This window comes from Aotus nancymaae, unplaced genomic scaffold, assembly GCF_030222135.1.
Source record: "Aotus nancymaae isolate 86718 unplaced genomic scaffold, 86718_ANA_hifiasm-v0.15.2.pri h1tg000018l, whole genome shotgun sequence".
Taxonomy (NCBI): domain Eukaryota; kingdom Metazoa; phylum Chordata; class Mammalia; order Primates; family Aotidae; genus Aotus; species Aotus nancymaae.
In genome coordinates this window covers 18,556,156-18,573,317 of record NW_026988430.1, presented here as the reverse complement: position 1 = coordinate 18,573,317, position 17,162 = coordinate 18,556,156, and the positions used below count along the sequence as shown (strand labels likewise).

At 49.9% G+C, this 17,162-nt stretch overlaps 1 protein-coding gene across 1 annotated transcript; it reads left to right on the top strand.

Annotated features, from left to right (window-relative positions):
- Window positions 1–62: 62 nt before the first annotated feature.
- WRAP53 (WD repeat containing antisense to TP53) lies at window positions 63–15,707 on the top strand. Its single transcript, XM_012457508.3, has 10 exons — window positions 63–1,457; window positions 1,587–1,685; window positions 2,261–2,372; window positions 12,715–12,803; window positions 13,673–13,763; window positions 13,871–14,003; window positions 14,551–14,759; window positions 14,946–15,049; window positions 15,196–15,330; window positions 15,445–15,707. Exons 1-10 carry the CDS (start codon window positions 1,027–1,029, stop codon window positions 15,689–15,691), a joined length of 1,650 nt encoding a protein of 549 aa, XP_012312931.3. The 5' UTR covers window positions 63–1,026; the 3' UTR covers window positions 15,692–15,707.
- Window positions 15,708–17,162: the final 1,455 nt, after the last annotated feature.

Below are 17,162 nucleotides of genomic sequence, written 5' to 3'. Positions count from 1 at the left end.
CGCCATGACAAGTAAGGGCAAGTAATCCGCCTGCCGGAAGAAGCAAAGGAAACGGAGAGTTGGGGAGGAAGGTGCAGAGAGTCAGGGTTCTCGCCGAACTGGTGCTGTAGATACTAATGTTTTGGGGTGGGAAAATTCTGAAAACCATTTTGGAGGACTCCTGCACTGTGTCAAATATGAAGGGTGGAAGGAAGAAAGCTTTTGCGTTTGCTCTCAGCTGGATCCTTTCTTTTCATCAGCTAAAACGTCATTTTTTAAGAAGGCTTTCCTTAATATCTCAGGCTGACGTTTTCTCCGATACTTTATATCACACCATCTTGTTTAATCTCCTTCACAGCCCTTATCACTCTGAAAAGATTTATTTGTTCATTGCTTTCAGTACGTGGAAACGTAACCTTATGAGGATTTTTCTCCCATCTTATTCATTGCTGTATTTCCCAGGGCCTATATCACTGTTGGGTAGCAAGTAAGCTCTCGATAGTAAATATTTTTTGAAAGAAGGGAGAGAGACAGGTCTAGAGCCAGGAGAATGAGATGCAAAAGATGCAAGACCTGCAGCGCCCTCTGCAGACGGCGGGGTGGGGCAGGTACTTTAAAAATTACCGCGGGAGCCGATAGGGGGAGCACAGGCGCTTCTCGCCAAGACAGAAGCGTTCGGACTACAACTCCCAGCAGTCACGAGGAGCCCTAAGGCCTGATGGGAACGGGAAACTGTCTATAACCTTTCACGTCACGGCTCTGTGGGTTCTGAGGGTCGCCCGCGAAATCTGATCCGTGATGCGATGGCCCAATCGGAAGGTGGGCCCAAATCCCGCGACTGCGAGAAGCGCCTAGCGACCCGCGGTGCTAAGGAACGCCGTGCTTTCAAAGTTGGCGTCCGCTGTTCGCCTCTCCTCCCCGGAGTCTTTTGCCTCCTCCGAGAAAAGGAAGGAAGCACAGGTGGGTTTTTTAAGTTGTGAGTCGGATTCCTGAGAACTTCGAGGCCATCCCGACTGAGGTTGATGTCCGCTGTGCTCCGTCTGCAGTATGAAGACTTTGGAGACGCAGCCGTTAGCTCCGGACTGCTGTCCTTCAGAACAGGACCCAGCTCCAGCCCATCCTTCTCCCCACGCTTCCCCGATGGATAAAAATGCGGTCCCTGAACTGATGCCACCGCTTTCCGAAAGGGACGATCCGCCCCGGTTGTCCCCAGATCCCTTGGCTGGCTCAACTGTATCCCAGGAGCCAGGGGAGGGGAACCCAGTTTCTCTTTCCACTCCCCTGGAAACAGAGTTTGGTCCTCCTAGTGAATTGAGTCCTCGAATCGAGGAGCAAGAACTTTCTGAAAATGGAAGCCTTACTGCAGAAGAAGCAAACGGGAGCCTTTTTGAAGAAGAAGTGAACGGGCCAGAGTTGGGGTCTGGGGAAGCCATGGAAGATGCGTCTGGGGAACCCGCTGCAGAGGACGAGGGAGACTCGTAAGTGGTTGAGTGTGGAGACCTGGGAGATGAGGTCGACCTGTCCACTGGTCCTCAGACCCACTTCTCCAGGCCCCTGCCCCATTTGCAGAAACGACCCACGTTTCTTGTTCCCCATCTTCCTTTTAGCGCTTGGAACTACAGCTTCTCCCAGCTGCCTCGATTTCTCAGTGGTTCCTGGTCAGAGTTCAGCACTCAACCTGAGAACTTCTTGAAAGGTTGTAAATGGTAAGGATAATAACGGTGCAGGGATCTGACCACCCCCAGAATTTTCACCGTAAAACACTCCAGTTATCTAGGAGAAGGATACACCAGAACTGAAGAAGGGGCACGTAGCTTTTTTACACTCAGCCTAATTTTTTTTTTTGGAGACGGAGTTTCACTCGTGTTGCCCAGGCTGGAGTGCAATGATGTGATCTCTGCTCACCACAACCACAGCCTCCCGGGTTCAAGCGATTCTCCTGCCTCAGCCTCCCAAGTAGCTGGGATTGCAGGCATGTGCCACCATGCCCGGGTAATTTTGTATTTTTAGTAGAGATGGGGTTTCTCCATGTTAGTCAGGCTGGTCTCCAACTCCCGACCTCAGGTGATCCGCCAGCCTCAGCCTCCCAAAGTGCTGAGATTACAGGTGTGAACCACCATGCTCGGCCCTGAGCTTAAATTTTATCCAGCATTTTGTGTCTTTGTCTTCTGCTTCCCTCAAGGATTCAGGGGGCTTACCTACCCAAGAGGTAGGTGCAGCCCTAGCCCTACACTTGAAAAGCGTAGGTCTGGCCAGCTTTCTAACTCTCTCCTGTTTCTAGGGCCCCTGATGGTTCCTGCATCTTGACCAACAGTGCTGATAACATCTTGCGAATTTATAACCTGCCCCCAGAGCTGTACCATGAGGAGGAGCAGGTGGAATATGCAGAAATGGTAAGGATAGGGCTAACTCTGCCCCTTCATCAATGCTGCACATTTAAGTCCTTCATGGAGATGGAGAAAGTGTAGTCCAAATGTTTCCTGTTCACAAACAGGACTGTTTTTCAAGATGAGTTTCCACATGTAGCATTTTCTGTCCAGAATTCTGAAGTTATTTAGAGAGATGTTTCCCTTTTCTTTAATTAGGACTCTGTGTTTTTATTAAAAAGTAGTGAATTTCTTGTGGCAGTATTTATTTACAGATTTATTATTATTTTGAGATGGACTCTTGCTCTATTGCCCAGGCTGGAGTGCAGTGGTGTGATCTCAGCTCACTGCAACCTCTTCCTCCCGGGTTCAAGCGATTCTCTTGCCTCAGCCTCCTGAGTAGCTGGGACTACAACCGCACACCACCACGCCCAGGTAATTTTTGTATTTTTAGTAGAGACAGGGTTTCACCATGTTAGCCAGAATGGTCTGGATCTCTTGACTTCATGATCCACCCACCTTGGCCTCCCAAAGTGCTGGGATTACAGATGTGAGTCACCGTGCCCGGCTTTTTATTATTATTACTATTATTTTGAGATGGAGTCTTGCACTGTAGCCCAGGCTAGAGTGCAGTGGCGCCATCTTGGCTCGCTGGAACCTCTGCTTCCTGGGTCCTGATTCAAGCAGTTCACCTGCCACAGCCTCCCCAATAGCTGGGATTATAGGAACGTGCCACCATGCCCAGCTAATTTTTGAATTTTTAGTAGAGATGGGGTTTCACCATATTGGCCAGGCTAGTCTTGAACTCCTGACCTCATAATCCACCTGCCTCTGCCTCCCAAAGCTGGGATTACAGGCGTGAACCACTGCGCTGGGCCTTATTATTTTTTTGAGACAGAGTCTTGCTCTGTCACTCAGGCTGGAGTGCCATGGTGACAACTCCGTGTTCAAGTGATTCTGATTTAGCCCCCTGAGTAGCTGGGACAACAGGCATGCGTCACCACGCTTAACTTAATTTTTTAGTTTTAGTAGAGATGGGGTTTCACCATGTTGGCCAGGCTGGTCTCGAGCTTCTGACCTCAGATGATCTACCCACCTCAGCCTCCCAAAGTACGAGATTACAGGTGTGAGCCACTGTACCTGGCCTATAGATATTTATTGATTGACTACTGATATGTGTTAGTCACTGTGCTGGGATAAAGTGGTGGACAAGACAGATGAAGGGCTGATTTGCTTTCTGCGTGGGAGACAGGCAACAAACAAGATGAATTATCTTGTTGCTGATGCATGTGAACCGGCAAGCGTCAGCCACAAGATGATAATAAACGCTCTGAAGGAAAGAAACAGAATGAAGATAGACTAATGAGAGGAATCCACGTTGCATAAAGTGGTCAGGAAGGAGCTCTTTGAAAAGGAGGCATTTGATAAGGGGTCAGTCACGTGAAGACTTTTGGAAAGAACTTTCCAGGAACTGGCAATGATATTACAAACACCCAGAACTGTTCTTTTTTTTTTTTTAGACGAGTCTCGCTCTGTTGCCCAGAGTAGAGTGCAGTGGTGCATCTTGGCTAATTGCAGCCTCTGCCTCCCGTGTTTAAGCAATTCTCCTACCTCAGCCTCCCGAGTAGCTAGGATTACAGGCATTTGCCACCACGACCAGCTAATTTTTTGTATTTTTTTTTTTCAAGATGGAGTTTCGCTCTTGTTGTCCAGGCTGGAGTGCAATGGTGCAGTCTTGGTTCACTGCAACCTCCACCTCCCGGGTTCAAGCGATTCTCCTGCCTCAGCCTCCTGAGTAGCTGGGATTACAGGCATGTACCACCACGCCTGCTAATTTTGTATTTTTATTAGAGATGGGGTTTCTCCATGTTGGTCAGGCTGGTCTCGAACTCCCAACCTCAGGTGATCTGCCTGCCTTGGCCTCCCAAAGTGCTGGGATTACAGGTATGAGCCACTGCACCTAGCCATATATTTTTTTAGTAGAGATGGAGTGGCACTGTGTTAGCCAGGATGGTCTCGATCTCCTGACCTTGTGGTCTGCCCACTTCAGCTTCCCAAAGTGTTGGGATTACAGGCGTGAGCCATCATGCCTGGGCAGCTTTGTGTGTTAAAACATCAGAAAGGCTGGGCACAGTGGCTCATACCTGTAATCCCAGCTACTCAGGAGACTGAGGTGGGAGGATCACTTGAGCCTTGGAGGCAGAGGTTTTAGTGAGCCAGGATCACACCACTGTGCTCCTGGCTCACTGTTATCTGACAGAGACAGATCCTGTTTCAAGAAAAGAACAGGCCGGGCGCAGTGGTTTATGCCTGTAATCCCAGCACTTTGGGAGGCCAACGCAGGTGGATCACCTGAGGTCATGAGTTCGAGACGAGCCTGGTCAACTTGGTAAAACCCTGTCTCTACTAAAAATATGAAAATTATCTGGGTGTGTTAACAGGCACCTGTAATCCCAGCTACTTGGGAGGCTGAAGCAGGAGAATCATTTGAACCCGGGATGCAGAGGTTGTGGTAAACCGAGGTCACGCCATTGCACTCCAGCCTGGGCGACAGGGCGAGACTCCACCTAAAAAAAAAAAACCAAGAAACCCACAAAAAACCAAGAATGATAACAGGACTGTTTGTGGGCAGCGAGCTGACAAACTAGGAGGTAAAGTCTTAGTGGATGAGGAAGGGTGATAAAACAGGGGAAGCTAGCCTGCTGACAAGGATTGCAGAGGAGCTAGGGTTTGACAGCAGGAGCGTAATGACACCCAGCCACCTCCTGTCCTTAGGTATGTATTGAGGACAGCTGGCTATGAGCATTAAAGCCATCTCAGCTTGAGAGGGCCATGGGGACAGCTAGGGCCAGGCAGGTGCAGGGGCAAATAGATCATTCTGAGGAGATGATGAGAAATATAGCGGGGCGTTATTATTTATTTTATTAGAGATGGGGTCTCACTCTGTTGCCCAGGCTGGATAGTGTACAGTGTCGCAATCATAGCTCACTACAGCCTTGAACTCCTCCCGAGTAGCTGGAACTATAGGCCATGGCACCGTGCTCAGCTAATTTTTGTACTTTTTGTACAAATGGGGTCTCGGTAGATTGTCCAGGCTGGTCTCAAACTCCTGGCTTCAGTGATTCCTTTGCCTTGGCCTCCCAAAATGTTGCAATTACAGGCATGAGCGACTGTGCCCAGCTGGTTTTTAGATCCTTGAGTAGGAATTTCAGAGGCCCTGGTTAATTTGGGAGAGCTGGGAAGAGTGTGTGTTTGGGGCAGATTAGGGTGTGCTTAGAGCAGTATACAAGTGGTGGTGATGCTAGATGACCCAGAAGAGCAGGACTTCTCTAGTGCTTGAGGTTAATCGGAGGATGGGTGAGGGTGAGTCTGTTTTTTGTTGTTGTTTTTTTGTTTGAGACAGGATCTCACTCTGTTGCCCAGGCTGGAGTGCAGGGGGCAGTGGTGCGATCTCGGCTCACTGCAACCTCTGCCTCCCAGGTTCAAATGATTCTCGTGCCTCAGCCTCCTAGTAGCTGGGACTACAGGCGTGTGCCACCACACCTGACAAATTTTTGTATTTTTAGTAGAGATGGGATTTCTCCATGTTGCCCAGGCTAGTCTCAAACTCCTGGCCTCAAGTGATCTGCGGCAGTGGTGAGTCTCGTTGGCTCGTTAAAATAAGAAAGGTACTCATTTCCAAGACTGGTCCTGAACGCTTACCTGACATGCAACTCTTAAGACTGGAGGCTTGGTTGGACACGGTGGCTCACGCCTGTAATCCCAGCACTTTAGGAGGCTGAGGCAGGCAGATCACGAGGTGAAGAGATCGAGACAATCCTGGCCAACATGGTGAAACCTGTCTGTACTAAAAATGCAAAAATTAGCTGGATATGGTGGCACACGCCTGTATTCCCAGCTACTCGGGAGGCTGAGGCAGAATTGCTTGAACCTGGAGGTGGAGGTTGCAGTGAGCTGAGATCCTGCCTCTGCACTCCAGCCTGGCAACAGAGTGAGACTCCATCTCAAAAAAAAAAAAGACTGGAGGCTTGCAGACGTTTGAGCTCTCTGTACAAATTGTAAGGTGTTTTCTTAAGGCTAGGAGATGGTGGTGCAGCCATCTTAAAAGAGTTCAGGAGGGCAGAGGTTGTTTCAAGGCAGGGATAGTTAGAAGAGATTCTGGAAATGTCGGGAAGTTGAGTATTGCAGAATTCTAAGAGAAATGGGAGCTGGGTGTGGTGGCTCACACCTGTAATCCCAGCACTTTGGGAGGCCGAGGCAGGTGGATCACCCGAGGTTGGGAGTTCGAGACCAGCCTGACCAACATGGAGAAACCCTGTCTGTACTAAAAATACAAAACTAGCCAGGTGCGGTGGTGCATGCCTGTAATCCCAGCTACTCGGGAGGCTGAGGCAGGAGAATCGCTTGAACCTGGGAGCTGGAAATTGCGGTGAGGTGAGATCATGCCATTGCAACCCAGGCTGGGCAACAAGAGCAAAACTTCGTCTCAAAAAAACAAAAAAAAAGTCTGGACGTGGTGTCTCACGCCTGTAATCCCAGTACTTTGGGAGGTCAAGGCTGGCAGATCACATCAGGTTGGGAGTGAGACCAGCCTGGCCAACATGGTGAAACTCCCATCTCTACATAAAATACAAAAATTAGCTGGGTGTGGTGGCACGCACCCATAATCCCAGCTACTCAGCAGGCTGAGGCAGGAGAATCACTTGAACCCAGGAAACGGAAGTTGCGGTGAGCCAAGATCATGCTATTGCACTCCAGCCAGGAAACAAGAGTGAAACTTGGTCTCAAAAAAAAAAAAAGAAAGAAATGGAAATGTTAAAAAGAGAAAAAAAATCATCATTACCTGCCACTGCAGAATTTAGCCCTCCGAATTTTTTTGCATTTCTTTCTAAGCTCTGTTCAAATACTGAAAGCTTGCTTTCATGCGGTTGTAATCATATAGTACATGGTTTTCTACATTCCTTTTTTCCTTTTAACAATCATATTCTAAATGTTTTTCATGGTAGTCTAGTCTTCATAGTTATGATGTTTAATGGTGTATGATATTGCATTGAGTGCTTATGATAATTTTCTTACCTCCTGTTTTGGACATTGGGGTTGTTTCCAGGATTATTATATCATAAATTATTCTTTGGTGAACAAATTATCTTCATGTATTTTGAGGGAGGTTCTTTTGTCAAGAGAAAATTTTTTTTTTTTTTTGAGACAGAGTCTTCCTCCATCACCTAGGCTGGAGCGCAATGGTGCGATCTGGGCTCACTACAACCTCTGCCTCCCTGGTTCAAGTGATTCTCCTGCCTTAGCCTCCCAAGTAGCTGAGATCACAGGCATATGCCACCATGCCTGGCTAATTGTATTTTTAGTAGAAATGGGCAAGAGAAAACTTCGTCTCAAAAAAAAAAAAAAAAAGGCTAGGCATGGTGGCTTACGCCTATAATCCCAGGACTTTGGGAGGCCAAGGCGGGCAGATCACCTGAGGTTAGGAGCTCCAGACCAGCCTGGCCAGCATGGTGAAACCCCTTCTCTACTAAAAATACAAAAATTAGCTGGGTGTGTTGGCACGTGCCTGTAATCCCAGCTACTTTGGAGGCTGGGATTTCACCATGTTGGCCAGACTGGTCTCAACTCCTGACCTCAAGTGATCGGCCTGCCTCTGCCTCCCAATTATTTACCAAATCCCATCAGGTCTACCTTACCTTCCTAATCCATTCACATCTGTCTATTCCACCACTGCTACTTTAATTCAAGGTCCTATTATTTTGGGCCTTATGCTGCTGAAACAGTCTCCTGCCCCCTTTTGCTCATTAAACCTATGTTTACTGACTGCTGATTCTGCACCAGGTGTTGGGGAAGCAGTGGTGAGAGCAAGGCAGATGAGATTCCTTCCTTCTCCCATAGGTATGATGGAAGCAGGATGAGGAGCCCCGAGGGCTATAGTGGAGCAGGGGTGCCTTGTTCAGCCTGGAGGGTTTAGGGAAGCATTCCCAGAGGAAGAAGCATCAAAGAGACCTGAAGGATGATTAGGATTCAGCCAGGAGGAGTTGTTAAGGGAGATGAAGGAAGAATATTCCAGACTTGGAGCCTAGGACATGTGAAAGCCAGTAGGTTGAAAGTGTAGTGAGTTGGCACCTTATGGGACCTGAGAGTCAAAATGGCGGGACTCAGAGATTTTAAGGGAATGAGCAGATAGAGATGAGCTTTGAGAGGTGGGTCGGGGGTAGCAGCATGGTAATGGAAGGCTAGGAGGAGGAACTGGCAAGATTTGGTATTGGGTTGGACCAGGAGTGCAAAGAAAGTGAAGATGGTAGCAGTCAAGGCTGGTACTCAGATTTCAGGATTGAGCACTGGATGTGGAGTCCAGGAGGAACAGCAGGTTTGATGGTGGTGGATGCTGGGCCCATTATGGACAAATTGAGTTTGAGGATCCTGTGGGATCGTCAAGTGGCAGTGTCCACCAGGCAGTTGGATATATGGGTTCAGGGTAGAGAGGTGGACACTGAAGTCATGGCTGGCTGACATCAGCCTGAGGGCCAGCAGATAACTGATGAAGGACGGATGTCCAGACTATTTAAATATCTCTCACAAATCAGTAAGAAAAAGGCAACAACTGGCTAGGTGCGGTGGCTCATGCCTGTAATCCCCACTTTGGGAGGTGGAGGTGGGCAATCACTTGAGACTGGGAGTTCGAGACCAGCCTGGCCAACATGGTGAAACCCTGTCTCTACTAAAAAATATAAAAATTAGTCGGGCTTGGTGACAACTGCCTGTAGTCCCAGCTACTTGGGAGGCTGAGGCATGAGAATTGCTTGAACCCAGGAGGCAGAGGTTGCAGTGAGCCGAGATCATGCCACTACATTCCAGCTTGGGGAACAGAGAAAAACACTGTCTCAAAAAAACAAACAAAAAAACCCCCCAAAAACAAAAAACAAAACAACCTGGTAGAAAAATGGGCAAAATTTGGCCTGGTGCGGTGACTCATTCCTGTAATCTCAGCACTTTGGGAAGCCAAGGCAGGCAGATCACTTGAGGCCAGGAGTTCGAGACCAGCTTGGCCAACATGGCGAAACCCCATCTCTACTAAAAATACAAAAATTAGCCAGGCATGGTGGTGGGTGCCTGTAATCCCAGCTACTTGGGAGGCTGAGGCATAAGAATTGCTTGGGCCTGGGAGGCGGAGGTTGCAGTGTGCTGATATTGCACCATTGCACACTCCAGCCTGGGGGATAGAGCAAGACTCTGTCTCAAAAAAAAAAAGAAAAGAAAATGAGCAAAATTTATGAAAAGGTATACCTAAATGGCTAGTAAGCATAGAGGAAATAATCTAAACTCTCTTATAGTAATGGTGGAAATAGAAATTTTTGCTGTAATGAAACGCCATTTCACCGCCTTCAAATTGAGAAATATGTAAAAGTCTGGCAATACCAAGAGGATAAAGAACAATCCTCTTTTCTTTTTGGAGACAGGATCTTGCTCTGTTGCCCAGGCTGGAGTGCAGTGGTGCGAACATGGTGCACTGCTGCCTCAGCCTCCCGAACAGCTGGGACTACAAGCATGCCACCATGCCTAATTTTTTAATTTTTTGTAAAATTGAGGTCTTGCTATATTGCCCAGGCTAGAATAGAGATTCTTACATGCTGCTGGTGGGAGAGGACATTGGGATGAGTGCTTTGGGAAAGAAATGGACATTATAGTATCTTACAAAGTTGGCAAAGTACATAGCATAGAGACCAGTAATTTCACTCATCAGCAGAAACTGTAGAGAAACCCTTCTACATGTGTACAGAATGTTAAAGCACACTAGCCAAAAAATAGAACATCAGTGACTCAACAGAAGCAGGATAAATCAGTTTGAATGTATTCATGAGTGGGGTACTATACAGCAGTGAAAATGTATGAATTACAGCAAAATGTGTTACCATGGTTAAAGCTCACTATCACAGAAGGATACATATGATATGATATCATTACTATTAGGTGTAGGCTGGGCATGGTGGCTCATGCTTGTAATCCCAGTGCTTTGAAAGGCTGAGGTGGGTGCATTGCTTGAGGCCAGGAGTTTTAGACCAGCCTGAGCAACATATACCCCTGTCTCTACAAAAAAATAATTTTCAAAATTAGCCAGGCATGGTGGCATGTGTCTATCTTCTTAGTTACTAGGGAGGCTGAGGCTGGGGGATTGCTAGAGCCCAGGAGTTTGAGGTTACAGTGAGAAGATTGCACCATTGCACTCTAGCTTGGGCAACAGAGCAAGACCCTGTCTCTAACGAAAGAAAAAACTAAGTATAAAGATCTACCAGAGGCCGGGTGCGGTGGCTCACGCCTATAATCCCAGCACTTTGGGAGGCCGAGACGGGTGGGTCACGAGGTCAAGAGATAGAGACCATCCTGGTCAACATGGTGAAACCCCGTCTCTACTAAAAATACAAAAATTAGCTGGGCATGGTGGCGCACGCCTGTAGTCCCAGCTACTCAGGAGGCTGAGGCAGGAGAATTGCCTGAACCCAGGAGACAGAGGTTGCGGTGAGCCGAGATTGTGCCATTGCACTCCAGCCTGGGTAACAAGAGCGAAACTCCGTCTCAAAAAAAAAAAAGATCTACCAGAGAACGTTAGATATTGTTTTTTTCACATATTTCCCACATGAATATATTCTTAGGCCGGGCACAGTGGCTCACACCTGTAATCCCAGCACTTTGAGAGGCTGGGACAGGTGGATCACTTGAGGCCAGGAGTTCGAGACCAGCCTGGCCAACATGGCGAAACCACGTCTCTACTAAAAATATAGAAAATTAGTCAGTGATGAGGGGATGGAGGCAGCAAACCACCTTGCCATGTGTGTACCTATGCAACAATGCCGCATAATCTGCACATGTACCCCAGAACCTAAAGTAAAATTTAAAAAAGAAAAAAAAAAATTAGGTGTGGTGGTGAACTCCGGTAATTCCAGCTACTCGAGAGGCTGAGGCGCAAGAATCAGTTAAACCCCAGAGGCAAAAGTGGTGCCACTGCACTCCAGCCTGGGCGACAGAGTGAGACTCTGCCTTAAAAATAAATAAAGTATAATATAGTCCTAAAGAAATGTATGACAATGATAAATTCAGTATAATGTTTACCTCTGAGGGAGAGTTTCTTTTAGGAAAGAGGTTTAAACATAGTTTTTTCTTCAGCTGCATAGAGGGATACAGGGTTTTTTAAATAAGATACTTTGCATGTTTGAACTGCTTACTTTTTTTTCTTTGTGTTTGTAGGGAGGTTACTTTTTTTGTTTTCATTTTTGTATTTTTGAGACAGCTTCTCACTCTGTCACCCAGGCTGGAGTGCAGTGGCACCATCTCTGCTCACTGCAGTCTCTGCCTCCTGGGCTCAAGCAATTCTCATGCCTCAACCTCCCTAGCAGCTGGGACTACAGGCATGTGCCACCATGCCTAGGTAATTTTTTTTTTTTCTCATGGAGACAGGGTTTCACTATATTACCCAGGCTGGTCTTGAACTCCTGGGCTCCAGTGATCTGCCTGCCTCAGCCTCCCAATGTACTGGGATTACAGGTGTGAACCACCATGCCCCACTGATGATTTTTTTTTTTTTTTTAGACAGTGTCTCTCTCTGTTGCCCCGGCTGGAGTGTAGTGGTGCAGTCTCAGCTCACTGCAACCTCCACCTCCTGGGTTCAAGGGATTCTCCTGCCTCAGCCTCCCGAGTATCTGGGATTACAGGGGCCCGCCATCATGCCTGGCTAATTTTTGTACTAATATTTTTTTAAAGGCTCAAATGGCACCTAACATGTACTCAGTAAATATTTGAATTAGTGGCTAGTTCTTTGCGTCTGGGTTGGGGTATCATTATTTGTTTCTTCCTCTCTAAGTGTTTAAAAAGAAAAAGTAAGAGGCTGGGCATGGTGGCTCACACCTGTAATCCCAGCACTTTTGGAGGCTGAGGTGAGTAGATCACCTGAGGTCAGAAGTTCAAGACCAGCCTGACTAACATGGAGAAACCCTGTCTCTACTAAAAATACAAAATTAGCCTGGCGTGGTTGCACATACCTATAATCCCAGCTACTTGGAAGGCTGAGGCAGGAGAATCTATTGGAACTGGGAGACAGAGGTTGCTGTGAGCCGAGATCACGCCATTGCACTCAAGCCTGGGCAACAGGAATGAAACTCCGTCTCAAAAACTTTTTAAAAGAAAGTGAAAAGTATGAATCTATATGGCTTTTGGTGGCTAAATTTGACATTAAAGTCTGAGCTCGCCCTTGAACATTGAGACAGAGTCTCTGCTCCGTATATACACCCATCTGCCACAGCACTGCTAGAGGCACGCGCCTCAGACACTGTTTCCCTCCGAGTGACTCAGGCATTTGCACGTCTCTGTCTAGGTCCCTGTCCTTCGAATGGTGGAAGGTGATACCATCTATGATTACTGCTGGTATTCTCTGATGTCCTCAGCCCAGCCAGACACCTCCTAGTAAGTAATGTCCTTTGCCTCCCCGTTCGCCACCCCACCACCCAGTTTCAAGCGGGCCCTCTTGGGAGAGTCAAGGGCTGCCAGGGGCCTTCAGAAGAGGAAAGCTTGTCATGCTCATCAAAGGGGCTGTTCAGTTGGCTTCCTCCCCTTCTTTTTTCTTTTTTGAGATTGAGTCTCACTCTGTCACCCAGGCTGGAGTGCAGTGGCACAATCCATGCCCAGCTAAGTTTGTTTGTTTTTGAAATGGAGTCTTGCTCTGTCATCTAGGCTAGAGTGCAGTGGTGTGATCTCTACTTACTGCAATTTCTGCCTCCCGAGTTCAAGCAATTCTTCTGCCTCGGCCTCCTGAGTAGCTGGGATTACAGGTGCCTACTACTTTGCCTGGCTAATTTTTGTATTTTTAGTAGAGACGGGGTTTCACCATGTTGGCCAGGCTAGTCTCGAACTCCTGACCTCGTGATCCACCCTCCTCGGCCTCCAAAAGTTCTGGGATTACAGGTGTGAGCCACCGCACCTGGCCTGTATTTTTGTTTTTTTGAGACAGAGTCTCGCTCTGTCACCCAGGCTGGAGTGCAATGGTGCAACCTCGGCTCACTGCAACCTCAACCTCCCAGGTTCAAGCAATTCTCCTGCCTCAGCCTCTCAAGTAGCTGAGATTACAGGTATGCACCACCATACCCAGCTAATTTTGTGTTTTTAGTAGAGACGGGATTTCACCATGTTGACCAGGCTGGTCTCCAACTGACCTCAGGTGATCCACCTGCCTCGGCCTCCCAAAGTGCTGGGATTACAGGCGTCAGCCACCGCGCCCGGCCATTCCTCCCCTTCCTTTGACAGCACCGGGGTTTCAGTGTCCATGTCTCTCTCAGTGTGGCCAGCAGCAGCCGGGAGAACCCTATTCATATCTGGGACGCATTCACTGGAGAGCTCCGGGCTTCCTTTCGTGCCTACAACCACCTGGTAGGGACCTTCACACTCAGCCCTAGTACTTCTGCTGGCCCGGCTCTCCTTCCTTTAGGGCAGCTGAGGCTTTGCAAGACCTGTTTTCAGCCCTTTCCTTTTCCCAGGACGAGCTGACGGCAGCCCATTCGCTCTGCTTCTCCCCGGATGGCTCCCAGCTCTTCTGTGGGTTCAACCGGACTGTGCGTGTTTTTTCCACAGCCCGGCCTGGCCGAGACTGCGAGGTCCGAGCCACATTTGGTAAGTATCTGTGCCTCCACGGGAGGAGGAGAGGGAAGGGTGCTGCCACCTGCATAGGGCCTTGTGTGAGCCAGGGGCCACCTGTGGGGTTTCACGCCAACCCTGGGAGGCAGCTGCAGCCCATTTGGCAGAGGAGAAAGCAGACTCAGAGCACGTAGGAAACCTCCCCAAGGTCATCCAGCCAGTCAGAGGATGGCTTAATTCCTGAACCCACGCCCTGTCAGCTGTGGAGCTTTTGGTCTCGGAAATCTTTCTAGAAAATTTTTCATGAAGCTGATTCTGTTTTCCTGTAGGCCTTCAATTTGCATCTCTCCAAGGAAAAACAAATTTGAGAGGGATGAAGTGGGGCGTGGGGCTTGATGTTTAGGTCATTTGGGAGGATAGATGTGGGGAGCATCAGAGGTCTTTATCCTGCTAGTGACAAACAGCATGGGGGAGATGTTGAGTGCAAGCATGCTGGTGCTGGGATGGGAGACAGAGCTCTGCTTCGCCTGGTTGGGGCCAGGAGCCATTGCCCCCTTCCCCACTTTGTTCCTTCCCTCTCTAGCAAAAAAGCAGGGCCAGAGCGGCATCATCTCCTGCATAGCCTTCAGCCCAGCCCAGCCCCTCTATGCCTGTGGCTCCTACGGCCGCTCCCTGGGTCTGTATGCCTGGGATGATGGCTCCCCTCTTGCCTTGCTGGGAGGGCACCAAGGGGGCATCACTCACCTCTGCTTTCACCCTGATGGCAACCGCTTCTTCTCAGGAGCCCGCAAGGTAGGGGTCATACTCTGAGAGCTCAAAGCAGCTGGGCAGCGGGGCAGGAGTGGGGATGTAGTCTGCAGTGTAGGGGGATGGGGATGGGGAAGAAATCCCAAGCTGAAGGAGTGCCTGGAGACCCTGAGGGAGGCAGGGACATCTAGGGCTTGGGGGGCCACTCCAGGTCCTGTTCTATGTCTCTAGGATGCTGAGCTCCTGTGCTGGGATCTCCGGCAACCTGGTTACCCAATGTGGTCCCTGAGTCGAGAGGTGACCACCAATCAGCGCATCTACTTTGATGTGGACCCGTGAGTGGCCGTGGCTCCTTCCCACACAGGGCCCTGATAAGCCTAGGAATGTCAGGGCCCAGCTGTGGGGTCCCAGCCCCTGGGTGTGGGAGGTTCCTGCCCCGGGGGTGATGCCTCTGCCAGCAAATCTCTCCTCTCTCTCCCAGGACTGGGCAGTTCCTAGTGAGTGGCAGCACGAGCGGGGCCATCCAGGTGTGGGACACAGGCGGGCCTGGCAATGATGGGAAGCCGGAGCCTGTACTGAGTTTTCTACCCCAAAAGGACTGCACCAATGGCGTGAGGTCCTCACTTCAATTCCAGAGATGTTGGGGATTGGGGTGGGGAGGGAGGTGAATCCCAGAGGGAGCAAGTGTCCTTACTGAAGGTGCTGACAGACCCTCTCATCTCTCCCTCAGCCTGCACCCTAGCCTGCCTCTCCTGGCTACTGCCTCCGGTCAGCGTGTGTTTCCAGAGCCCACAGAGAGTGGGGACGAAGGGGAGCCAGAGCTGGGCCTTCCCCTGCTCTCCACGCGCCATGTCCACCTTGAATGTCGGCTTCAGCTCTGGTGGTGTGGGGGTGGCCCAGACCCCAGCATCCCTGATGACTACCATGGCGAGAAAGGGCAGGGAGGGACGGAGGGAGGTGATGGTGAGCTTATATAAAAAGGTTTTTATGATACTAGAGTCTTTGTGCCTGTTTGGGGAGGCACATGAGTGAGGTGGGAGCGGGCAGGGGGACGGGTGGGCTCCCTTGTCCAGCAGCAGTGGGTATGGCATATTGTTCCTGAAACCAGGGGTTGAGAGGTGGGACTAGGCAGGAGCCAATGGGGTGGCTGAGCTTGGTGTGAAGTCAAGTGGGTGGGGGTGGGGCTTCATGCCATTGACTGGTTGGTTGCTAGGCAACTTGGTAAACTGAAGGGGGAAACCTGTTTGGAATCTCACTCCCAAGGTGGGGGCAGCAGGGGTCAGGGTGAGCCAGGCTGAGCAGGAGCTGGGTCAGACTGTTGGGTGTGACCGTGTGAGACTGTGAAGACAGTGAGAGGGCGACCGTCACCCAAACTCCACACTGTTTGCCATGTTCCAGCAGCACGGGGACCATTACTCAGCTCTGAGGGGAGCAGGAACCTGTCCCTCCCCTCCCCAGGGCTCCCCAGGAGGCAGACAACCCAGTTGCCAGAGTCAAGGACACACGAAAGAGTAAAGGTGTCAAAAAATATACAGTCGTCACCTTTGGTATTGCCGTTAGATGCAGGGCACGGCAAGGGTCTTATTCATTCAGCAGCTGTCGCTGGGCTTGTTTCTCCATTTGTCTGCTCTGTCTTTGGGGGTGGGGGACGAGTGTGTCATTTGAAGCAGTGACTCCTCCCTCCTCCCCCCAACACCTTCCCAAACACTGAGAATGGGGGGCCTTTGAAGAGATACCACCAGCAGGGGATGTGATTTTGGACCTCACAAAGGGAAGAGGGACGAAAGGCCTGTGGAGGCTTGAGAGAGGAGAGGAATGTCACCCCTGCCCAGAGGTGCTGAAAGCCAGGCTCTTACCCCCGAAAAGGCAACTCCTCCCTTCCCCCAGGATAATTGGAAACAGCCCTTCCTGCAGCAGTGCCGGTTTGGGGTTGTAGGTATGCCCTTGCCTCTCCCAGCCCGGCTTCTCCCCCCGGCTATCTAGGCCCAAGTGTGTCCCCTAAACTCCTGTCTTCCACTAACCCCCAGGTTAACAGCACATGGTCCATGGAGTGTGACAAAAGAGACCCCAGGAGTGGGAGTTGAGCAGCCTGGGTTTGGTCTCTAGCTTTATCCTAGACTTCCGGTGTGACCTTGGGCAAGTCATGGGGGTCTCCCTGAGCCTCAGTTTCCTCATCACTGCAATGGGATCGTTAGCTCTGCCCCTCCCACTTCACACAGGTAGTCGTGACTATCAGCTCCGCCGCACTTTGTAAAGTGCCAAGCCTTCAAGGTTATTACTCTCTCCAGACCTGCTGGGAGCAGCGGTGTTGTTTTGGGATGGAGGAGGAGGCCGCAGGAGCGCAAGGGGTGGGTTCCTCGGGGTGGAGAGGGCGAGAGCCTTTCTGGATTCGAGAGAGGAAGATTCCAGCAGCTTGGGCGATCGGAGGGTAGGAGGGGAGACGGGCAG